This window comes from Schistocerca americana, chromosome 6, assembly GCF_021461395.2.
Source record: "Schistocerca americana isolate TAMUIC-IGC-003095 chromosome 6, iqSchAmer2.1, whole genome shotgun sequence".
Taxonomy (NCBI): Eukaryota; Metazoa; Arthropoda; class Insecta; order Orthoptera; family Acrididae; genus Schistocerca; species Schistocerca americana.
Window position 1 is genome coordinate 497,577,739 of NC_060124.1, and position 26,251 is coordinate 497,603,989.

The following is a 26,251-nucleotide window of genomic DNA, read 5'->3' on the forward strand; positions in this document are numbered from 1 at the left end:
AGGCTGCTTTCGAGTTCCATTGCCCAAGTATACTTTACCGACGTCGGTTAGGGCGAAAGCTGTCGATTACAATGTGATTTGCCAGGTATGGTAGGCCATGGTAGATCGGTTGCCCGCAGATGAGCGACGGCTGACGGAAAGCGGTGTCTGCGAGTGAAGTACGACCCACCTGATGCTGCGGTATCCTGATGCTGCGGTATCAGTCACTCTGGGATGCATCCACCGACGGGTTCCAGTGCTGTCAAAGTTCCTGAACGTACGTCTAAGTCTCCCCGTCACGTTAATAGTCTTCTGTCTACATTGCGCTTGTCCGTCCTCTGCTGGAGTACTGCTTCGCAATATTTGATCCTTACCAGATAGGACTGACTGAAGTCATCGAAAAAGTTCAAAGAAAAGAGAGGCAGTTCATTTCGTATTACCATGAAATAGGGGAGAGGGTGTATTTATAGCATGAACGCTGCAAACACCTGCAACTTTTAAGTTTTACTAAGGCACTAAGCCGGCCGCGGTAGCCGAGCGGTTCTAGGCGCTTCAGTCCGGAACGGAGCGACTGCTACGGTCACAGGTTCTAATCCTGCCTCGGGCATGGATGTGTGTGATGTCCTTAGGTTAGCTAGGTTCAAGCAGTTCTAAGTTCTAGGGGACTGATGACCTCAGAAGTTAAGTCCCATAGTGCTCAGCGCCATTTGAACTAAGGCACTAACGGTCGGCTTATAGCCATATCGCCAGGTGCGTATAAAAGTTAAACATGGTAAACAACATGGTCGAAAATATAGTTAGAACCATAATGACTACAGGGCAGATACTCAGTGAATAAAAAATTGGGCGATGGGAAAAATGGTTCAAATGGCTCTGAGCACTATGGGACGTAACTGTTGAGGTCATCAGTCCCCTAGAACTTAGAACTACTTAAACCTAACTAAACTAAGGACATCACACACATCCATGCCCGAGGCAGGATTCGAACCTACGACCGTAGCGGTCGCGCGGTTCCAGACTGAAGCGCCTAGAACCGCTCGGCCACTCCGGCCGGCGGGCGACGGAAAACATCCGATGCCTTGTAATAAGGACGCGCCAACAAGATAGCACAAGACAGAGCCACGCCGATGAATCACAACAACCACCGGCCAATCTTTTATTCATTGACTATCTGTCCTACGAACATTATGGTTTTAACTATGAAGGTTGGGCCTTCTCTATCCTCCGTCATGTTGTTTAGAGTGTTTTCATTTTTATGTGCATCTGCCGGCCGGAGTGGCCGTGAGTTTCTAGGCGCTACAGTCTGGAGCCGAGCGACCGCTACGGTCGCAGGTTCGAATCCTGCTTTGGGCATGGATTTGTGTGATGTCCTTAGGTTAGTTAGGTTTAATTAGTTCTACGTTCTAGGCGACTGATGACCTCAGAAGTTAAGTTGCATAGTGCTCAGAGCCATTCGAACTATTTATGTGCATCTAATGATATGCCTGTAGATCACGATATTTTTAGTGCCTTAAAACTGGTTCAAGATACAGCTGTTTGCCGCATTCTTGCTACAAAATGTATTAAGACAGCTGCGGATGCTCCGACCATTGAAGCCTTTGCAGTGGAGAGAGTGCCACATGCATGATACGTGAGAAGGCATGGCAACCATTAAAACAAAGGCTTTTTTCGGTGTGGCCAGATCTTTTCACAAAATTTCAATCAAAAGTTATCTCTTATATTTTATTGTCTCAACCACACACATGGAGAAACGATCTTTGTCATCAATTAAGACACGCTGGAGTTTGCACGGAAATATTTAGTGCTCATTTTTTTTCATGGGCTATCCGCGAGAGCAGCGGTCGTGAAGTGGTGTGTGGACCCTCTGCGAAGAGCTTGGAAATGATCTGCGAAGTAATTATGTATTGAAATATACGACTTCGGTTGAGTAACAAATGTTCTACGAGAAGTGTATTAATTTCAGCCAACAATACATGGATATCGGACGTTGTATGTATAGTGATCAGAGTCATCACAGGTGAAAGTTTGCCATAGGGTGAAAAACTCTACACAGATTAATATATACACATCACAGTTAGAGTGAATCGTGCAAAAAAATACTACATTTATAGAAAGCAGAAACATCAAATGGTGCAAGTCCTTATGAAGTAAACTCCAAGGCTGACTGAAACGCAGGAACCTTGACAGACACGTCGTTTCAAGATGAAACTTTCACTCCGCAGGGGATTGTGCTCAATCTTGCAACATCCAGTTACAAATGCGTCCCGAAACGAGATTCCAACCCAGGAACCTGCGTTATCCAGGCACGATCCACGATACACCCTGACAGTTTTACTTCCGCCATTAACTAAGAAACCAGGTCGAGCATTGTGCTTGGATAATAATACGTTCTGGGTTCGAATCCCCGCCGAGCACACATTTTTAATCTGTCAGGATTTGGAAACAGCACACAGTCCGGTGCGTCTAGGCTGTTGCTAAGCAATTCCTCCGGCATCTCCGTTATTCTAGAAGTGCTCGTCTGAATGATAGGGGGAGGAATGTCTGTGATGTTTGAAAGGTCGGAGGAGGGGTACTGGCGAAAGTATAGCTTTAAAGGAGTGTGATGAGTTGTGCCCGATAGCACGGGTTTTCATGTTTGCTTCCTGTTGAGACACACAGTTTTAATCTGCCAGGAACTTTACCTCAGAATATTAATTATAACGCCGTGTGTCTAACTTAAATGAAGCAATTACAGGTGCAATGATATTCTCGAAAATACACCTCTAGAAAACAAACCATAATTTTGCTTTGTGAGTTAACGCTCACAGTTAGACCTTTTGATTAAGTGACTGTTGTATTAAGAAATACTTTTTTTCTACGTCCAAATGCTTTGCTATAAATATTTTGGCTTATTGCAAAGGGTCATCGGTCGTTACGCTAATCGATACTTTCCATTCTTGACAGAGAGTAGACGGAGTCTCAATAAATGCAAAAGGACGTCATGAAATTACGTAGTCTTTTGACACGTCATCTCCTCCTCTTGCACAAGAAACTTTCTGTCTAAAACGTCATACAGAACTGACGTGTATAGCTGGAGAGACGTTCTCTTTATATACAAACAAGTGCCCCTATTGAGAAAAAAAGCATTTTTGGTCTATTTTCTGAGTGGTTTGGTGTGGCCCACCATTAATTTCTCTCTAATGTCAACTTTGTCGTCTCAGAGTACCAATTGCAACCCACACTCCAAGTATTTCTTTCCCAATACCTGTCTTCCTCTACCGTTTTCATCTTCTGCAGTCCCCTATAGTAACATGGAAGTCATTGCCTGATGTCATACAGCTGTCCTATAGGCCTGTCCGTTCTTCTTCTCGGTGTCTTCCATTTATTCCTTTCCTCGACGATTTTGAGGAGAATCTCCTCATTCCTCCAACCCTATCAGTCTACGTAATTTTCAACATTGTTCTTTAGCACAATATCTCAAATCCTTCGATTTTCTTACGTTTCGTTTTTCCCACAAACCATGTTTCACTACCATACAGTGCTGTGCTCCAACGTGCAATCTCAGAAATTTCTTTCTCAAATTGACTCCATATGACTATTCGTGGCCAGGAATGCCGTCATGGCCAGTACTAGTCTGCTTTTTATGTCGTACTCTCTCCATCCGTCAACGGTTATTTGGCTGCCTAGGTAGCACAATTCTTGAACTTCATCTGCTTAGTGGTCCCCAATTCTGACCGTAAATTCCTCGTAATTCTCACTTGTGCTACTTTTCAACAGTTTCATCTTTCTTCGATTTCAAAAATGTTCAAATGTGTGTGAATTCCTAAGGGACCAATCTGATTAGCTCATCGGTCCCTAGACTTACACACTACTTTAACCAACTTGTGCAAAGAACAACACACAGCGAGGACTCGAACCACCGGTGGGAGGGGCCGCGCAGTCCGTGACGTGACGCCTCAAACCGCGCGGCCACTCCGCGCGGCACTTTGAATTCTTCTCAGTCCCTATTCTATGCAAATTAGACTGTTCATACCATTTAACAAATCTTGTAACTCATCTTCACTTTTACTAAGGACACCAATGTCATCAGCAGATTTTTACATTAACATCCATTCTCCTTCAACTTTAATCCTATTCCTGGATCTTCCTTTTATTTCCGTTATTGCTTCTTCGATGAATAGACCGAACAGCAAGGACGGAAGGCTACATCTCTGTCTTACACCCTTTCCAACGAAGGCACTTGGTTTCTGATCCTCCCTCCATATCGTTCCCTATTGGATTTGTCCATATTGTATGTTACCCGTCTTTTCCAATGTATTACACCTATTTTTCTCAGAATTTCGATCATCTTGCACCGTTTTACACTGTGCACTTCTTCCATGTAGGCATATCCTATGAAAGTGTCTTTACGTTTCTTCAGTCTTGCTCTCATTGTAAATCAGAACGTCAGAACTGCTACTCTAACGCCTTTACCTATCTATCATACAGCCGAACTCATCGTCATCTGACAGCTCCTAAATTTTCTTTTCCATTCTACTGTATATTATTCTTGTCACCAACATGGATGCATGAGTTGCTCTGATGGAACGTTATTGATCCCTTCTGCTTTATTTGATCTTATGTCGTCCAAAGCTCTTTCAAATCCTGACTCTAATACTGGATCCCTTATTTCTCCCCTGACGACTCCTGTTCCTTCTTCTGTCATGTCGTCAGACACTTCCTCCCCCACACAGAGTCACTCGACGTTCTCAGTCCACCTATTTGCTCTCTCCTCAGCGTTTACCAGTGGAAGTCCCATTGCATTCTCCATCTTACAACTGTTGCTTTTAATTCACCGAACATCGTTTTGACTTTCCTGTAGGCTTAGTCAGTCCTTCCGACATTCACATCTTTATCGATTTCTTCACATTTGGCATACAGCCATTGCTCCTTAGCTTCCCTGCACTTCCTATTTATTTCAGTCCTAAGTGACTTGTTTTTCTGTATTCCTGATTTTCCCTGAACATTTCTATACTTCGTTCTTTCGACTATCAAGTGAAATATTTCTTCTGCTACTCATGGTTTCTTAGCAGTTACCTTCCTTGAACCTATGCTTTTCTTTCTAAGTTATGTAATTGCTCATCTTAGATATTCCCATTCCTCTTCAGCTGAAATTCCTACTGAGTTATTCAATATTGCAGCACCTGTAGTCTCAGAGAATACGGAAGTATTAAGGAATCAAGAGTTACGGTTAATGTCTTTGCGCATTAATCTCCTATGTTTCGGCCTACTCCTCATGATTACTGAATTGTCATCTGAAACTGTATCTGCTCCTGGGTACACTTTACAATCCAATATCTGATTTCTGCATCTTTGCCTAGCAATGATGTAATGTTACTGGAATTTTCCCATATCTCCCCTTTTCCAAGTGTAGCGCCTAGTCTTGTGACTCTCGAATAGACTAAAAAAAAAGATAAAAAAGTAAAAAAGCAGAGACGAAAAAACAGACTCGTGGTCCAGGGTAGCATCTTGACTAATAAGTAAAACGTCCTTGGTCTCAAGATCGAACCTCTCCAGTGCTTAAATTTTGAATAAAAATCACCGGCAACGACAGATGAAAAATTCTGGCTGTGGAAAGTCATATGAAGTCTTGTTCAGCGAACGGCCTTGTCAGAGAGGACGGAGCGGACAGAGGTTCAGCACACTCTCTTGCCCTTCGGCTGGGAAACTGCCATAAACGCTTGAAAAATCAGCAATGATTACGGGCATGAGGACACCGAAGGCAATGGAAACCACTGCATTAAAGACACATAACGAGTATCCACCGGCCATGTTGCCTGTAATTCAAAAACTGTCATGATGATCTCTCGATTGGCAAAAGACTACGGACTAGGCTGCCATTCGAATCTCCGGGAGGGAACAGCAAACGGGAGGTATCCACGAGAAAAAGATTTAATAACCAACGAAAGGATGACGTTCTACGAGTCGGGCTGCGGAATGTCAGAAGGTTTCACAAGGTGTGGAAGCTTGAATATCTGAAAAGGGAAATGTTACGGTTCAGTCCAGATACAGTGGGGAGTCAGCGGAGTGAAATGAAAAGGAAACAATGATTTCTGGCCAGATAAGTATAGGGTAATATCAACAGCAGCAGAAAATGTTACAACGGGAGTAGAGTTCGTTATGAATAAGAAGATTGGGCAACGAGCGTCTTACTGTGAAGAGCTCAGTGATTAGGATTGTTCTTATGAGAATCGACAGCAAACCAACGCTAATATTTCAGTTATTCATGCCAACGTCCAAATCAGAAGAATAAGATATGGGCCGCGCGGGGTAGCCGCGAAGTCTCAGGCGTCTGGCCACTGTTCGTGCAGCTCCCCCCGTCGGAGGTTCGAATCCTCAAAATGGTTCAAATGGCTCTAAGCACTATGGGACTTAACTTCTTTGGTCATCAGCCCCCTAGAACTTAGAACTACTTAAACTGAACTAACCTACGACATCACACACATCCATGCCCGAGGCAAGATTCGAACCTGCGACCGTAGCGGTCGCGCGGTTCCAGACTGTAGTGCCTAGAGCCGCTCGGCCACTTCGGCCGTCTTCGAATCCTCCCTCGGGCGTGGGTGTGTTTGTTGTCCTTAGCGTAAGTTAGTTTAAGTTGGATTAAGTAGTGTGTAAGCCTAGAGACCGATGACCTCAGCAGTTTGGTCACATAGGAACTTACCACAATTTTCCAAAGAAAAAAAAAAAAAAAAACAACAGAGATATGGAGAAAGTACTGTATATGAGTATTCTGAACGGGTGATTCAGTATGTAACGGAAGATGAAAAGCTAACGGTTATGGAGGATTGGAATGTGGCTGTAGGAAGAGAGGCAGAAGAAACGGTTACCTGAGAATATGGGCTTTGTAGTAGGAATGAGAGAGAACAAAACCTAAATTTCAGCTAACAACAGAGAATACTCCATTCAAGAATCACAAGAGGAAGAAGTACAGTTGCTTTTCAGTGAATTGTGAATATAATAGCAAGTTATTAAATACATTGGTAAGGCTATACATGAAAAGGGGAGCTGATGACGGAAAGACATTATAAAAGCTAAACCTTCGAAACAGTCTGTTTCTGTATACTGTGTGATCAAAAAGTCAGTATAAATTAGAAAACTGAATAAATCACCGAATAATGTATATAGAGATGTACAAATTGACACACGCGCTTCGAATGACATGGTGTTTTGTTAGAACCAAAAAAATAGAAAAGTTCAAAAATGTCCGACAGATGGCGCTTCATCTGATCAGAATAGCAATAATTAGCGTAACAAAGTAAGACAAAGCAAATATGATGTTCTTTACAGGAAATGCTCAATATGTCCACCATCATTCCTCAACAATAGCTGTAGTCGAGGAATAATGTTGTGAACAGCACTGTAAAGCATGTCCGGAGTTATGGTGAGGCATTGACGTCGGACATTGTCTTTCAGCATCCCTAGAGATGTCGGTCGATCACGATACACTTGCGACTTCAGGTAACCCCAAAGCCAATAATCACACAGACTGAGGCCTGGGGACCTGGGAGGCCAAGCATGAAGAAACTGGCGGCTGAGCACACGATCATCACCATACGACGCGCCCAAGACATCTTTCACGCGCCATCTGTCAGACATTTTGTGAACTTTCTTTTTTTTTTGTTCTAATAAAACCCCATGTCATTCCAAGCACGTGTGTCAATTTTTACCTCTCTATCTACATTATTCCGTGGATTATTAAGTTTTCAAATTTATACTGACTTTTTGATCACCCTGTACATTTCTTTTCGTCTCTGGTTACATGTTTTTACCCTCACATGCTTCGTGAGCGTCAAAACTGCGATGGTTTACAATTGTTCTCATTTCAAGCGCTATGTACTTCCGTTCTTGGATACAAAAGTTGGTTCTCCGTTTGCAGAATGTAAGGGATACATATTTCATTAAGAAAGAAAATGATGGCGATCATATTGCTACAGCGTTCAAACCAAGTTACATACAGATGACCACTCTGCTTTCGTTAGGGCTACTTCTACTTTACGTATCGAACCTGTAGAGCTGGGCGCCTAGTCTGGCATTTTGTTAGTGTACATATAGAATTTGTTTCGTGCTAATTGTTTTGATTGAAAAGGTCATCTCTTTTCAAAATTAATAAACTGAAACTGGATATAATGGATCACAGTAACGTTAATTAAGCGAATTAAATTCGTAATAAACCGTATAACTGGAGTTAAAAATGAACAAAGAGTTTTCATTAAAAGAGAGAACAGAATGTCGAGCTCTACACCGTACGTTGTTTGGGTGTGGATTGTATTCGTTTGAAGACTGAATTCAGTATTTTCCGTTACACATCTATGTTACAAGGCAGAAGAGTATTAAAGCAGATTTTAATAGTAACAGACTACTGACAACACAGTTCTCCTGCATGTACGAACACATTTGATGTTGTTCATTTTGCCGTTACATTACATTAATGTATCCTGAACAGGAGGAACCTGAGAAGTCCGCGCTTTGGGTCGATTAAAATTAAATTTGTAATTGGAGTAAATACGTAGCAGAAAAGGGCCGTGAGATTTTAGATTTTTCACGATTCGTCGTTTCGTTGATGAGCAAAAGATAAAACTCAAGTTCAATATAGAAGTCTATGAAAGATGGTCTCATCAACAGATGTTAGCTAGATAAGTGGTTGTGTAGATAGGTAGTTGTATTGTCAGCGATCTTCTTCTACTTCGTTGTCAAGCAGTCGTCACCAAGCAGAATCTTAACGCATAACAGATATCGAAATTACTTGAGGGTTGATATTTAAAACGGTGTATTATTAATATCTGAGAAAGGTATAGTATTTCCATGAAGTCAATGGTTCATCGTTATTTATGTGTGTGTCAGACAGTGAAAACGCAGTTTCGTGAACCGTCATATGCGTACCGAAGTAAAATGACTTTAATTTGTTTACCATCACACACACAATCAAAGTGACAACGCGATACTCAAGCATTCAAATCCCACTATTAGTTTATTTACATATTTTTCATGGTTTAGTATCTAAGTATGTAAAAAGGGAACCGTTATAGGACCACTTAGTTGTCCGGTCCTCTGTCTTTCTGTCCGTCCACCTGTTAAGACCCCTTTCTTCTCAGAAACGGAGGGAGGCCGATACTTATATTTCATACTAAGGTCTGCGGTACCTTGACGGTGATAAATATTTAACCTTCTACGTCAATTTAATAAGAAGATACGTAAATTTACGTCACATATGTAGATATCTTCAAAATCATTGGTAAAAATATGTAGGCCTCCTTCCGTTGACCTAGGACTGTAAAATGTGAAAAGTACATTGTTTGCAGTACAAGTATAGGGAAAAATCCGAAATCTGTTAATTCGTAGTTATAGTGAACAAGAAATAGTCGTCTTCTGCTATAAGAAATGTAAAGGTTTCAAAGTGCGCCTTTGGCGTTGAGGTTGATAGTGAAAACTTGAATGAAGCAAAATCAAAACACGTTCACAGAAATTATCAAACTGAAAAACGCGTTCGACAGTGTATAATGGAGATTTTCGAAATTAAAAAAATTAGGGGTAAGCTAGAGGGAGAGGCGGGGGATGTAAAGCACGTACAAGAACCAAGAGGGAACAATAAGACTGGAAAATCAAGAATGAAGTGCTCGGATTAGAGAGGGTATTAAACAGGGATGTAGTATTTCGCCCCTACTGTTCAATATATGCATCGAAGGAGCAATAAGGAAAATGAAAGAAATGTTCAAGAGTAGAATTAAAATTCAAGGGAGTAGGGTATGAGTAATATGATTCTTTGATGACATTGATATTTTCAGTGAACATGAAGAAGAATTACAGGATCTGTGGAATGGAATGAACAGTGTAATGAGTGCAGAATATGGGTTGAGAGTAAATCGAAAAAAGGCGAAAATAATGAGAATAGCAGAAATGAGAAAAGCGAGAAACTTAACGTAAGGTTTGATGGTCACGAAGTAGATGAAGCTGAGGAGTTTTGGTAACTTAGCAGCAAAATTCTGGTAACCCACAGTGGACGGAGTAAGGAGGACATTTAAAGCAGACTGGCACTGGCAAAAGGGGCATTCCTGGCCAGGAAAAGTCTGCTAATGTCAGACATACAGGTAGGCCTTAATTTGAGGAAGATATTTGTGAGGATGTACATTTGGAGCACAGCATTGTATGGTAGTGAAACGTGGACTGTGGGTAACCCGGAACAAAAGAGAATCGAAGCACTTGGACGGGGTGATACAGAGTAATGTTGAAAATCTGGTGGACTGATGAAGGAATGAATGAGGAGGTACTCCACAGAATCGGCAACTAAAGGAACATAAGCAAGTATTTGCCAAGAAGAGACAGGATGAGAAGACATCTGTTAAATCATCAGGGAATAGCACTGTTGGATGGCCAAGTATACACTCCATCAGTTGTGGAAACACTAATTTGTTTTCCGGATTTCTGCTTCGAAAAGCGGTCTCCGCTGCATGCAAACGTTGTACAGCATCGGAAAGGGGATGTCAGGTTGTTACTCGGTTTATACGATATTCGGTAGTACGAACTAAGTGATCCTGTATGATGGATTGGACTCGACCTTACATGTGAGAGCTTTGCAACAACTGCTCCTAAGTAACGTGCTCCTAAAACAGCGAACAACCATTTCTATCCTTAACGTTTAGTAACAAGAACATTGCTTTTGTTCTACTGACTATACTTTTCTAATTTATTTAAGGACACAGATGGCATAATACATCACTAAAGAATCGTTCATAAAGTAAGTTATATTACGCGCAGTATATCTACAGACATGAGTTTTTCGTAGGTTAAAATCGTATGTGTCACTAATGTATCCAACGTATAGTGCTTCCGTTTGAAATTGTACAATCGTGCGTGAAATAAAGAGAATGGTAGCTGAAGGCATGAAGAAGTCACGCAAAAAATGCATCGCAGCAGCAAACTCTTTCGCAATGAAAATTATAAAGGAATAACTGTTGGACTGCCCTGGAAATGATTCTCACTTTCCTTTCATTGAAGATGAATTCATTTTACATTAATTTGGCCGGCCGTTGTGGCAAAGCGGTTCTAGGCGCTTCAGTCTGGAACCACGCTGCTGCTACGGTCGCAGGTTCGAATCCTGCTTCGGGCATGGATGTGTGTGATGTCCTTAGTTTAGTTAGGTTTAAGTAGTTCCAAGTCTACGGGACTGATGACCTCAGATGTTAAGTCCCATTGTGCTTAGAGCCATTTGAACCATTTTGAAGATTAATTTGATGTAGATAGATACACAAATACTGGTATATTAACAAAATAGCAAACCAAAGCTCTTGGCAACAATCCTATAATATGCGTAGTTGGCTAATTTGTAAGTACCTCGAAAGTCATCTGTTGTTTTTTTTAAATTAATTATTCAACAAAAATATAAGATTGAATGTAATTGATTACAACCATTTCTCCAGCACTCCCTTCTGAAAAACACATCTGACTACATGTGGGGATATTAGTTAACCTTAACAACTGCAACCGGAAACAGATTCATTTGTCTTAAAAATAAACGAAGTTTTGCAAGGGGAATAAGTGGAACTAAGAGGGTGCAAAGATTCTGAACCTTCAATGAAATGGAATTCACTTTACAGACTATATGCCGTGCAGTGCGCGTATTTATACAGCGTGTATAGTCGGAACCGGCTTCGAGTCGTACTTACATGCAAAAGCACTGATCTATGAGCACACAAAAGAGAGGTTCTGTACGACTATTCGGTGAAGGATCATCTGCAGCATTTGCTGGTTACGGTGCTGCATTTGCCGTCAGTCTGCTGTATGAGTAAAACTATCTCCTCGCCAGACCGTGAAGGCCCAAGGGATGTCTAACCCGCTGTGTCATCCTCTGCCTTGTAGGGTCATGACGGTCCGGTATGGAAGGGCATGTGGACAGCACACTGCTCTCCTAGTCGTTATGCAGATGTTTTAGACAGTGGAGCCCCTACCACTCGGTCAAACGGCTCCTCAGTTGGCATCAAGAGGCCGAGGGCACCACATATCAGCTCTCTCACCAAAGTAAAAACACTTCGCAGTACCGGGAATCGAATAGAAGTCCTCTGTATGATAGCCATTTAACACTTAGCTACGAAAGGCACAGACACTTGTCATTATTATTACTATCGCTATTTGCCCTCTGAGTCAACAGTGTTGGCCGGCCAGTGTGGCCGAGCGGTTCTAGGCGCTTCAGTCTGGAAGCGCGCGACCACTACGTTCGCAGGTTCGAATCCTGCCTCGGGCATGGATGTGTGTGATGTCCTTAGGTTAGTTAGGTTTAAGTAGTTCTAAGTTCTAGGGGACTAATGACCTCAGCAGTTGAGTCCCATAGTGCTCAGGGCCATTTCAACCATTTGAACCTAAACATGATCGATATAGGCTTTCGAAGCCGAAGGTCCACTCATGTACTCCTGAAGACTGCATGACACAAAACTTTGTTCCTCACCTGGGCCCGTTGACGCGGACTTAGAACTGCTGATGACTGGAAACATGTTTCCCGGTCGGACGAGCCTCGATTCAAATTGTTCAAGCTGGTGGAGGCTCTGTAATGGTGCAGGGCGTGTGTATTTGGATTGGTATGGGAGCCCTGCTTCGTATAAATATGACACAGACAGATTACACGTACGTAAGCATCCTGTCTGATCAGGACAATGAGACACTCCACACGACCAGAATTGCTACAGAGTGACTCCGGGAACGCTCTTCTGAGTATAAACACTTCCGTTGGCCACCAAACTTCACTGACTTGAACATTATGGAGCATATCAGAAATGCCTTGCAACGTGCTGTTCAGAAGAGGCCTCCACTCTCTGGTACTCCTACGTATTTGTGGTCAGCCATGAAGGATTCATAGTGTCCATTCCCTCCAGCACTACATCAGATATTAATCGAGTCATTGTCACTGTCCCTATCACCTGCAACGAGTGCAAGGATTATGAGCAGCGGATTACCCTGTACCGGAATGATTTTGTCGATGGTTATTCCACCAGTCCATCAAAATTATGGGATTTCTGCGACCGGTCCTCCTTACCGACGAAACAACCTTTGTCGGGAACTGAAACCATCAATCTGCATAATGGTCGTCTGTGGGGTACAGACAACGCCTTGACGGAGGAACGTACACGGATTTCCTGCGGAATACTCAGCCTTGGCTGCTTGAGAAAGTGCCTTTGGCAGTACCAATGGTTATGAGTTCTCTGCATGATGGAGCACCACTCCACTTCCGCATTTCACTTCGTTGACACCTCAACAACATCATCTCAGGAAGTTGGATAGGACACGGAGGCCCTGTAGCATAGACTGATAGATCACCAGACTTATAGTCCCTGAATGTTTACCTGTGGGACCATATGAAAAGTGTTGTGTATACTGAACCAGTTTCTGATGTGCGGACCTTTCAACAGCGTGTTCACATCGGCAGTGACGCTATTCGGAGAGGCCGGAATGACCGAAAGAGTGCATCCCATGGACGCCACTTTGAACATCTGTTGTGACATGGATCCGGTGCAGCTCTGTGCTATGTTCCGAGACGATCTCTTGTCGTCGCCAATATTGACTGGTGGTCTTTGCTGAATAGAAACATACTCGTATAAATCACAGCTGGTTTGTCAGTAACGTCGATAAGATGCTGGCTGGTTCAAATGGTTCAAATGGCTCGGTGCACTATGGGACTCAACTGCTGAGATCATTAGTCCCCTAGAACTTAGAACTAGTTAAACCCAACTAACCTAAGGACATCACAGCCGGCCGTGGTGGCCAAGCGGTTAAAGGCGCTACAGTCTGGAACCGCGCGGCCGCTGCGGTTGCAGGTTCGAATCCTGCCTCGGGCATGGATGTGTGTGATGTCCTTAGGTTAGTTAGGTTTAAGTAGTTCTAAGTTCTAGGGGACTGATGACCTTAGAAGTTAAGTCCCATAGTGCTCAGAGCCATTTGAACCATTTTTTGAACATCACAAAGATCCATGCCCGAGGCAGGATTCGAACCCGCGACCGTAGCGGTCTTGCGGTTCCAGACTGCAGCGCCATTAACCGCAGATGATGGCTGCATGGTCTGGATCAGCAACCACAAAAATAATTAGAAGTCGTTGGTAAAAAATAATAATATAAATAATACTTAACTGATTGTTATATATATATATATATATATATATATATATATATATATATATATATATATATATATATACTCCTGGAAATGGAAAAAAGAACACATTGACACCGGTGTGTCAGACCCACCATACTTGCTCCGGACACTGCGAGAGGGCTGTACAAGCAATGATCACACGCACGGCACAGCGGACACACCAGGAACCGCAGTGTTGGCCGTCGAATGGCGCTAGCTGCGCAGCATTTGTGCACCGCCGCCGTCAGTGTCAGCCAGTCTGCCGTGGCATACGGAGCTCCATCGCAGTCTTTAACACTGGTAGCATGCCGCGACAGCGTGGACGTGAACCGTATGTGCAGTTGACGGACTTTGAGCGAGGGCGTATAGTGGGCATGCGGGAGGCTGGGTGGACGTACCGCCGAATTGCTGAACACGTGGAGCGTGAGGTCTCCACAGTACAGCGATGTTGTCGCCAGTGGTCGGCGGAAGGTGCACGTGCCCGTCGACCTGGGACCGGACCGCAGCGACGCACGGATGCACGCCAAGACCGTAGGATCCTACGCAGTGCCGTAGGGGACCGCACCGCCACTTCCCAGCAAATTAGGGACACTGTTGCTCCTGGGGTATCGGCGAGGACCATTCGCAACCGTCTCCATGAAGCTGGGCTACGGTCCCGCACACCGTTAGGCCGTCTTCCGTTCACGCCCCAACATCGTGCAGCCCGCCTCCAGTGGTGTCGCGACAGGCGTGAATGGAGGGACGAATGGTGACGTGTCGTCTTCAGCGATGAGAGTCGCTTCTGCCTTGGTGCCAATGATGGTCGTATGCGTGTTTGGCGCCGTGCAGGTGAGCGCCACAATCAGGACTGCATACGACAGAGGCACACAGGGCCAACACCCGGCATCATGGTGTGGGGAGCGATCTCCTACACTGGCCGTACACAACTGGTGATCGTCGAGGGGACACTGAATAGTGCACGGTACATCCAAACCGTCATCGAACCCATCGTTCTACCATTCCTAGACCGGCAAGGGAACTTGCTGTTCCAACAGGACAATGCACGTCCGCATGTATCCCGTGCCACCCAACGTGCTCTAGAAGGTGTAAGTCAACTACCCTGGCCAGCAAGATCTCCGGATCTGTCCCCCATTGAGCATGTTTGGGATTGGATGAAGCGTCGTCTCACGCGGTCTGCACGTCCAGCACGAACGCTGGTCCAACTGAGGCGCCAGGTGGAAATGGCATGGCAAGCCGTTCCACAGGACTACATCCAGCATCTCTACGATCGTCTCCATGGGAGAATAGCAGCCTGCATTGCTGCGAAAGGTGGATATACACTGTACTAGTGCCGACATTGTGCATGCTCTGTTGCCTGTGTCTATGTGCCTGTGGTTCTGTCAGTGTGATCATGTGATGTATCTGACCCCAGGAATGTGTCAATAAAGTTTCCCCTTCCTGGGACAATGAATTCACGGTGTTCTTATTTCAATTTCCAGGAGTGTATATATATATATATATATATATATATATATATATATATATATATATATATATTGAGGCCTCAGGCCATACACTACTAAGTGCCTTGTTAGAGGTTGCTTCCTATCAGCTGAAGGCTATGCTACTTTTCTAGTTGACGTACCCAGCAAGAGTGGACGAGAGCTCACTAGAAACTTGATACAAGCCGCGTAGCGGCGCTAGTGGCGCTGGTCGCGACTTGCAGGTTCAACGATACGCGGTCGACAACTGCAACACCTAACAAGTGTGGTATCGAACGTTGACACCACAGCATGCAAACCGTCCACTTACGGACACGTGTGCATCCATCTCTGCTGTTTGTCGGATTTATTAATGTAGTTTTATAGCCTTCGTCAGCCAGTTTCCTATGCTGACGAAAGCTATAAAATTATTTTTCTCTTATTTCCATATTTTACCTATAATTTCAGAGTATTCACTTTAAGTCAGATAAGCCTGATGTAAGTAAGTATCGTGTTCAACAAACAGAGTAACGAGTAAAAGACAATATTTATAAACAGTTCTGATGAAGCGCAACAGACATTGCAAAAGGATCAAACTTCTTGGCAGATTGAAACTGTGTGCCGGACCGAGACTCGAACTCGGGACCTTTGCTTTACGCGGGCAAGTGCTCTACCATCTGAGCTATCTAAGCACCACTCACGCCCACTCCTCTCATCTTTACTTCTGCCAGTATTTCGTCTCCTACCTTCCAGACTTTACAGAAGCTCTCCTGCGAACCTTGCAGAACTAGCACTCGTGAAAGAAAGGATATTGCGGAGACGTGGCTTAGCCACAGCCTGGGGTATGTTTCCAGAATGAGATTTTCACTCTGCAACGGAGTGTGCGCAGCAGAGCTTCTGTAAATTTTGGTAGATAGCAGACGAGATACTGGCAGAAGTAAAGCTGAGAGGACGGGGCGTGAGTCGTGCTTGGGCATCTCAGATGGTAGAGCACTTGCCCGCGAAAGGCAAAGTACCGAGTTCGAGTATCGGTACGGCACAGAGTTATCTGCCAGGATGTTTCATATCAGCGCACAATCCGCTGCAGAGTGAAAATCTCACTCTGGATTCGTAAAGGATATTCTTTAGCTTGGAAGAAATGCGGTTCAAAAGCGGACATGAGAAAGGCTTCTTCATTTGTTTGGTGTTACCTTCAGTTCACGCACTTAACGTAAGATATACTCATATCAAAGAAAGTTTTGCATCATCCCAGCTCCCAGAATTCCTGAAGACAGACGTTGACTGTGGATATTGTATCACAGACACAGTCCCTTTGACTGTTCAGAGATGTCACTAAACACGCCCAAACATGTAAATAACCGTGCATGAGAAGCTCCTATTAGACGGAGGGGCTCCGACAGCCTATAATTTCCAGTCATTCCACCAGGAAGGAGGTACACGTCTCGTGTTGTGTGTAGTTCAGCCGAGCCTAGACGGTCATTACCGCGGCTCGATCGTGTCCGCATTCTTACTTTGTGCCAGGAAGGGATCTCTCTCGGAGTGAACCAAAGCGATGTTGTTCGGACATGGAGGAGATACAGAGAGACAGGAACTGTCGATGACATGCCACGCCTAGGCTACCCAAGGGCTACTACTGCAGTTTATGACCGCTACCTACAGATTATGACTCGGAGGAACCCTGACAGAAGCGCCACCTTGTTGAATAATGCTTTTCGTGCAGCCACAGAACGCCGTGTTACGATTCAAGCTGTGCGCAATAGGCTGCATGATGCGCAACTTCACTCCTGACGTCCATAGAGAGGTCTATCTTTGCAACCACGACACAATGCAACGCGGTACAGATGGACCCAGAGACATGCCTAATGGACCGCTCAGGATTGGCATTACGTTCACCGATGAGTGTCGCATATGGCCCCAACCAGATAATCGTCGGAGATATGTTTGGATGCTGAACGCCTTAGACACACTGTCCAGCGAGTGCAGCAAGGTGGAGGTTCCCTGCTGTTTTGGGGTGGCATTAGGTGGGGCCAAAGTACGCCGCTGGTGGTCATGGAAGGCGCCACGCCCCCATCGTGCACATCTTGTGAATGACTTCCTTCAAGATAACGACACAGCTCGACTAGGGTGGCCAGTATGTTCTCCAGATATGAACCCTATCGAACATTCCTGGGATAGATTGAAAAGAGCTGTTTATGGACGACATGACCCACGAACCACTCTGAGGGACCTACGCCGAATCGCCTTTGAGGAATGGGATAGTCTGTACCAACAGTTCTTGATCAACTTGTTGATAGCATCCCACGACGAAAACAGGCATCCATCAAGCATGAAGACGTGCTACTGGGTATTAGAGGTACCGACGTGTACAACAATCTGGATCACCACTTCTGAAGATCTCGGTGTATGGTGGTACAACACGCAATGTGTGGTTTTCTTGAGCAGTAAAAAGGGCGGAAATGATGTTTATGTTGATCTCTATTCCAATTTTCTGTAGATGTTCCGGAAATCTCGGAACCGAGGTGATGCTAAACTTATTTTTTATGTTTGTAGTTCACCTTCATAGCTCGTTCACATTACCTCTGCGAAGAACGCAGCAGCAATCACAAATCTTCCAGATGGAAATAACAGTTAAAAATCAGCTAAATGAGGCTACCTCTCTACCGGGGACGCACCATTCTCTCCTCCACGTTAGATGTTATCGCACTGATAGCAGTCTGCTTGCATTGTCGAGTGATTATGATTCCAAGAATTAGAGGCGGGTCCTCAAAGGCGCAGATCGTGTACATTTATGTGTTACTGATCATCATGTCTTGTCATAGTTCTAGTATATGATTAAGTTTTTCAGGGAAAATATCTATCTTTCGACGTAATTTTCAGAGAGGTTAATGTGTTTTAGGATACTGCTTTTACCGGATGATAGAGGCAAGGCGATGCAGTGCTTAAAAAAGGGTCTGTGTATGAAAAAATAACTCTAGAAATGATAAAAGCAGACCAGAAACAAAAACTTATGCAGCTGTTCTAAGTGTGTTCTCACATCAAGACGACAACGGACATTTCTGAAAAATTCTGTGTTCCACTGGAACGGAAAGACGAATCTGTGTTTAATTAAAATTCCTTTAGTTTTTGTCAATATTATACGATAGTTATACAAAAATATTTACTAAATCGTCAGGGAAACACCATAGACATCCCGAGAAAGGGAAAAGCCCATCTTTAGAGGTGGGTACAGCTCAATAAACATAATACAGGTTATTAACAATGTTAAAGACAGAGTCAAGAAATATCAGTTACCACTTTGTATCGGTTTTATAGAGTAGGAGAAAAAGTTTTACTCGGCCACAATAAAATCTGTGCTGGCGGAACTGAATAACCGAGGAATCGTATCTACATCGAGAAAGAGACACTTCTCTGCCCGCTTGGAGGGGGAAGCAATATCCATAAGCGGATCATATCTGAACGTCTTTAGATTTGATGGTGGCATTGTTTTGTTTGCTTCTGACTCAGCAGTATTTACCAAAGGTTGTGGGAACTGAACAAAGGAAATGTGGTAGCAACCGTACTGTTGTCTGTAGTAAGACCAAAATAATCTATACTAACGTAATAATAAATCTATAACACTGTAGTGTCTATCTGTTTGTTTGTTTGAACCCGCTTCGTAAAAACTACTAGACGAACTGTCATAGGGTTTTCGCAAGTAGCTTGAGTGTAGATCAGGGCACTGTACAGGCTCATTATATCAAAATCGGATTAGGGAAGAAAATATTTCGTGGTTTAAAGTTTTACCTAAAATCATCGTAATCTTTCTTTTTCTCTATTTGAACAAGCTAGTCTCCAAAACTACTAGACGAGGATTTCATGAGGTTTTCACATGTAACGTGAGCATAGCTTGAGGCACAGTATCATCAAAATTGCATAGTGTTAAAAACAGACATTGTAAATAAATTTTGACCACAACAACATTATGAATGCGAAAGGAAATATTAAGTATCCTAGAGAATAACTCTGTGAATTTATTTCGAAGAAATTTCATGAGAAGATAGCTTAAACCCTGGGGAAGAGCATAGGCTATCTTAGAAAATGCATAGTATAAGGTAATTATTGATTTGAGGAATATTATGCGAATTAGGGAAAATATTTACTCTTTGAAAAAGTTATGTTCTCATTGACTTTTGATGCTTTTATTGGTTGATATTTACTACGTGATGTGATTCTAGCAAGGGAAACTCCCCATCGTAACCTCCTCACATTTACTGGCAAAATAGTTCAATGGAAAGCCTGTCAAAAACTGAACACAGTTCAAGCAGGAGAACAGAAAGTAGGTTTGCTGAGCTGTGAAATTTTAACGGCCCCGTCGTCTTTGCGTGATCATAGTGTAGGATAGCTAAACAGGCGATGCGTTTTCAATCTCTCTCCTACCCATTATTTTTTTTTTCAAAAAGTAATGAACTTTCCGTCCGGTCACTGACATGTCTGTTCTCCTTCTGTAGTCGTACTATACATTGGTTAGAGAATATGAGTCATGTGGTAAGAATTTATTACCGTCGCAAGTAAATGTGCTGATTAGTGAAAGCAGGCGAGATGCCGCACAGACTTCGCACAGAAATGCAAACAATAAATAAACGGGTATGAACTATGTTACACAAAAGAAATTCAAAAGACAAAACTTCCCAAACGTAACTCAAGAGTCATAAATGTGGTACTTCCGTAGAACAAATAAAAAGTACGTACGGGTGAAGGTTACTTGTTTTCGCTGCTGCAAACAGACGTTATACCACGACATAGACATAAAACTGGATAAAGCGAACAGCAACGTCAGTGGTAGAACGAACAGTTCATAACTTTGGGGAGGATGAATGGGGCACGAGTGCGGTTTCAACAGTGATTTTTTATTTATCAACAACGCGATTCACCTTATTTAGGCATCTTCAGGCTGATCTACATAGAAAACAGAGAACAAATACATCTATTTAAGGATCGCGATCGCGTTGTGCAGACATGGATAACCTAAAAGCATGTTTAAACAGATCAAATACTGAAAGAGCAAATACCTTAAATTGGTATTTCTTAAGACGATCCTTTAGACAGTGTAGCTAAAGGGAATCATCGAATACATCAGGCCAACATCGCCTTCGTTAACGTCTGTACAAACTAGAAATATAAAATATAAACGGATAAGAGAATTGATCAATGGTCAGGCACTCAGAAGTGCAATCACACTGACGAAGCCTTATGATAAGTCCTTACCTCTCTGGATGGACATGAGTGACTCCAAGACCTGCATGATGCGTACCCGTACACAGGAGCCAATTATAGAATAATATGAGGCATTAGAAGTTAGCATAATGCACCACAGCCTCGTGTGCTAGTACTGACGCCTAATGGAGAATCATTAGATGGCGCTGCCACGCAGCTGATGGTAAGAATGAAAGGTCGTAAACCAGATATACATTGCCATTAAAAAGAATTACTAGAAGCAACACCCGTGCATTAATTTATCCAAAAATTATGACGGAGTAAAAATACAAAAAAGGCGGTAAATTTAAAATATAGTACCAGGGTGTATAATACACAAGGATGCGGTGCCTAACAGGTATTACGCCATATTATCATGCATCACTAGAACGAGAACATTACTAACACAGGACCATAATTTCGGATGAGGAGGCCCACCTATAACATGCACTACTGCTTCATACGGTGCAAGAACTAACTAACAATAAAATTCCTTTTATAAAAATACCATAGTAAAATTATTACGCTTGAAACATACACACCAAACCCTTATACTTTTCGACTAGAAAATGACATTGCGAGTTTGTCGGTTGAAATGGCGATGTATCTTACACATTTTAATGTAAGTATAAAATGGAAATGGGAAAGACGTTCACCCACATTACGTCTTCCTTCCACGCTGATGTGTATCTTTCAATCTTAATAATTTTACTATGGTATTTTTATAAAAAGAATTTTATTGTTAGTTCGAAGTTCTTGCTCTGTATGACGCAGTAGTGCATGTTATAGGTGGGCCTCTTCATCCGAAATTATGGTCCTGTGTTAGTAATGTTCTCGTTCTAGTGATATATGATAATATGACGTAATACCTGTTAGGCACCGCATCCGTGTGTATTATATACCCTGGTACTATATTTAAATTTACCGCCTTTTTTGTATTTTTACTCCGTCATAATTTTTGGATGAATTAATGCACGGGTGTTGCTTCTAGTAATTCTTTTTAATGGCAATGTATATCTGGTTTACGACCTTTCATTCTTACCATCAGCTGCGTGGCAGCGCCATCTAATGATTCTCTATCAGGCGTCAGTACTAGCACACGCGGCTGTGGTGCATTATGCTAACTTCTAATGCCCCATATTATTCTACAATTGGCTCCTGTGTACGGGTACGCATTATGCAGGTCTTGGAGTCACTCACGTCCATCCAGAGAGGTAAGGCCTTATCATAAGGCTTCGTCAGTGTGATTGCACTTCTGAGTGCCTGACCATTGATCAATTCTCTTATCCGTTTTTACTATTTTATATGTCTAGTTTGTACAGACGTTAACGAAGGCGATGTTGGCCTGATGTATTCGATGATTCCCTTTAGCTTCACTGTGTAAAGGATCGTCCTAAGAAATGCCAAATTAAGGTATTTGCTCTTTCAGTATTTTATCTGTTTATAAATGTTTTAGGTTATCCATGTCTGCACAACGCGATCGCGGTCCGATTTTTCAAGTAAATAATACCTTGTATGAAAGTAGTGTTTTTTTATTTTTCACACACGTCTACTCAATGCAATCTCAAGTGTAGTACACTTGAAAGACCAATACACTGAGTTTTAATTTTTTCCTGTCATTTTCAGTTCATATTCAATTTTTTATTTTTTTAGGGAGTTTGTTATACTAAACACCCAGATTTGAAGACAAAGATTATGAGCAATAATCAAAAATTTAACAATAACAATGATGGCTAAATTGAAAAAGTTTCAAGCTCAATACTTTTTCAGTATGAATATGTCAATGTCTTTTCCAAGTACCAGAAATAGAAAACACATAAAAAGACTCTCAGTTTGGCGTTAGGTACTTGATACTGTGATATGACAAGTGAAACGTCCCCTTAGAAAAATTTAATGAATGGCTGTGCTGATAAACCTCTTACATTACTTGCTTTTCAAACAGCTGAGCAAAACTGAACGTACTCAGACATTACTCTCTTTACATATTCTGATCAACACTAAACTGACACACAATATCTTTAGCTCAACGCAATCTGACTTTCAATAATCCCTACAAAAGAATGGCCCTGAGTAACAATAACCTATACCTTTCATGAATCACTTACCTCACAAAAATCTTCATTACTCGAACTACTGCAATACATCGAGCGCCAATACTGCCAGCTAAATAAAAGATTCTATCTACTGAAGTCACTAACTACTAATAGGCATAGTTATCAAATGAAAGATTTTGATAGAGAACAAACAATGTATTTACCTTAATAATGTTCAAAAGTCATAATATATATATCAGTTCATGACATCCAGTTTTACAAATTTACTGTCTCTGATGGACACACGTCCAGATCATCCGCTCTCAAAACTCCGCCATCTCTCTCCCCACATCCACCACTGTTGGGTGCACAACGCTACGCGCTGTTCACATACAACTGCCCAAACACTACAATAGCGAATATTACAACAATGCTAACCAGCCACAGACTGCACACAGCACAGCCAGTGATTTTCATACAGAGCGCTACGTGGCGTTACCAATGTAAAAACCTAAACAGCCTAGTTACACAAGGTACCAATCACACTCGATGAGCGGGTCCTCGACAAAATTTTGTTGTGAACCACTGATATATCCGATCATTGTGACCTCACAATCTTTCTTTCCAACTTTTGGGGCAAGAACGTTTAAGAATCATGTCTTTCCGGGAGCCTGCATCACACAAAGTGCGTTTCCAAATATCCTGTTTCTAGGAACATCGATTTGGGATGCGCGTAGTTTTGTCAGTCAGTCAGTTTCTCCCATTGCGTATATGCACGTTGCTTGAGCTGACAGAGGACACTGCTTTTTGCTGCAGGTGTCTCATCGCTGAGCAGCTCAGAGCGGAATGCGAGCGTCGTGTTGGCGTCGCACGAGGAGGCGCTGCCGCTGACGGGGCTGCTGCCGCCGCTGGTGGGCCCCACCGACGCAGACGACGACGACCTGAGCGACGTGGAGCTGGACGTGGGCGAGGAGGAGGCGGCGCCGACGCCGCCCCCGCTGCCCGAGCCGTACTTCGACGCGCTGACGCCGCGTCACGTCACCGCGCTGCTGGGACGCTCCGCGAGGCTCACCTGCCGCGTCTTCAATCTGGCCAACAGGACGGTGAGTAGTGTTTGCTGTTGTGTGTGAGTGTGTGTGTGTGTGTGTGTGTGTGTGTGTGTATGTGTGTGTAGGCAACTGCCTTGCCGTAGTGGATACACCGGTTCCCGTGAGATCACCGAAGTTAAGCGCTGTCGGGCGTGGACGGCACTTAGGTGGTGACCATCCAGGCCGCCGTACGCTGTTGCCATTTTTCGGGGTGCACTCAGCCTCCTGAAGCCAATTGAGGAGCTATTCGACCGAATACTAGCGGCTTCGGTCAAGAATACCATCATAACCACCGGGGGAGCGGTGAGCTGACCCCACGCCCCACCAATCTGCAACCTCCACTGAGGATGACACGGCGGTCGGATGGTCCCGGTAGGCCACTCGTGGCCTGAAGACGGACTGCGTAGTGTGTGTGTGTGTGTGTGTGTGTGTGTGTGTGTTTGTGTGTGTGATCTGGTTTTGTGGCTTAGGGAGCTCACGGTATACGTATTTTCTGAAAATGTGCACTAGTTACGCTTCCGGGATGGCAGAACCGACATGTTCATACCCGAGAGACATTGAGGCGGGACAGCAACATCGTATACTCCAATGTTGCTACAGATGCAGCACTTTTTCCGTCACTGAATGAAGTAGTCATTTAGAAAAAGGAACAGGAACAGAACGCATAGTGCTCTGCTGCTCACAATACTTGCCCGGCTGTGTCATCGGTGGCGTCGCTATTATCGTCGTTTCTTGTTTCATTTCCGTGTGGTAATTTCGAGTCTCTGTCACAAGCTTTTCCGATCTATTTCATTACATTGTAAGTTTTTCTATCCGTCAAACTATGTCACCTCCACACTTTCCTGGCGTCATACATGGCCTTTCGATTCTACTTTACACTGCAGTGTATAGTCGCAAGTACTTTAGAAAGAGGTGGGCAGATACTACAACACATACACACACACACACACACACACACACACACACACACACACACACGCACGGACACAAATTATTAGTAATTTCTTAAAACTTGAGCATATTAAATGCTTAACTTTGGGAAGAAATGTCCACAGAGATATTTCTAATGCCGTCGCTATGGATTTAAACATTTAACACCTCGTCATTGCAGAGCTATACACTCATGCTCATAAATTAAGGATAATTGCAGAATGTGGAGCCACACAACGTGGCACTACACAAAAGTGGCGCTAATAGCATAGGCACATAGGAAACAAACACGACACAGATCTGTAAGTCCATGGTATTGGTGATAAGTTGAGAAAACTGTCTCGAAACACATGTCCTACAAAACTCCACCGTTTCCTGCGCATGTATCCCGACATCAACATGGGATATGATCACCATGCGCACGTACACAGCCCGCACAACGGGTTGACATACTCTCGAACAGCTTGTCGAGCAGTTGTTGGGGTGTAGTCTCCCATTCTTGCACCAGTGCGTGTCGGAGCTCCTGAAGTGTCGTAGGGGTTTGAAGACGTGCAGCGATACGTCGACCGAGAGAATCCCAGACGTGCTCGATGGGGTTTAGATCTGTAGAACAGGCAGGCCACTCCATTCGCCTGATATCTTCTGTTTCAACGTACTCTTCCACGATGGCAGCTCGGTGAGGCCGTGCGTTATCATCCATCAGGAGGAAGGTGGGGACCCACTGCACACCACAAAAGGCGGTCATGTTGGTGCAAAATGACGTCCCGATACACCTGACCTGTTACAGTTCCTCTGTCAAAGACATGCAGAGGTGTATGGGCACCAATCATAATCCCACTCCACAACATCAAATCACGACCTCCATACTGATCCCTTTCAGGAACATTAAAGTGTTGGTATCTGGTTCCTGGTTCACGACATATGGAAACCCGGCGAGAATAACTGTTCAGACTATACCTGGACTCGTCCACGAACAAAAACTGGGACCACTGTTCCAATGACCATGTACTGTGTTCTTGACGCCAGGCTTTACAGGCTCTCCTGTGACCAGGGCTCAGTAGAATGCACCTTGCAGGTCTCCGGACGAATAAACCTTGTGTGTTCAGTCGTCTGTAGACTGTGTGTCTTGAGACAGTGGCTGCAATAAGGTCCCAATCAAGGCTACCCACAGTACTCCGTGGCTGGCTGCAGTCACTGATGGTGAGATATCGGTCTTCTTGTGGTGTTGTACACTGTGGACGTTCAGTACTGTAGCGCCTGGACACGTTTCTGCCTGCTGAATTCGTAGCCATAATCTCGAGATCACACTTTGTGGCACACGGAGGACCCGTGCAACGATCTGCTGTGTTTGACCAGCCTCCAGTCGCCTTAGTATTCTACCCCTCATAACGTCAACAAT

General features: G+C 43.6%; 1 protein-coding gene across 1 annotated transcript in view; it reads left to right on the plus strand.

Annotated features, from left to right (window-relative positions):
• The first annotated feature begins 213 nt into the window (after positions 1–213).
• LOC124620246 (opioid-binding protein/cell adhesion molecule-like) overlaps positions 214–26,251 on the plus strand; it is a 618,946-nt gene continuing 592,908 nt past the window's right edge. Inside the window, exons 1-2 of the mRNA XM_047146913.1 lie at positions 214–256; positions 23,651–23,937. Of these exons, the coding sequence (XP_047002869.1) occupies positions 214–256; positions 23,651–23,937 (330 nt within the window). The remainder of the gene's footprint in view (positions 257–23,650; positions 23,938–26,251) is intronic.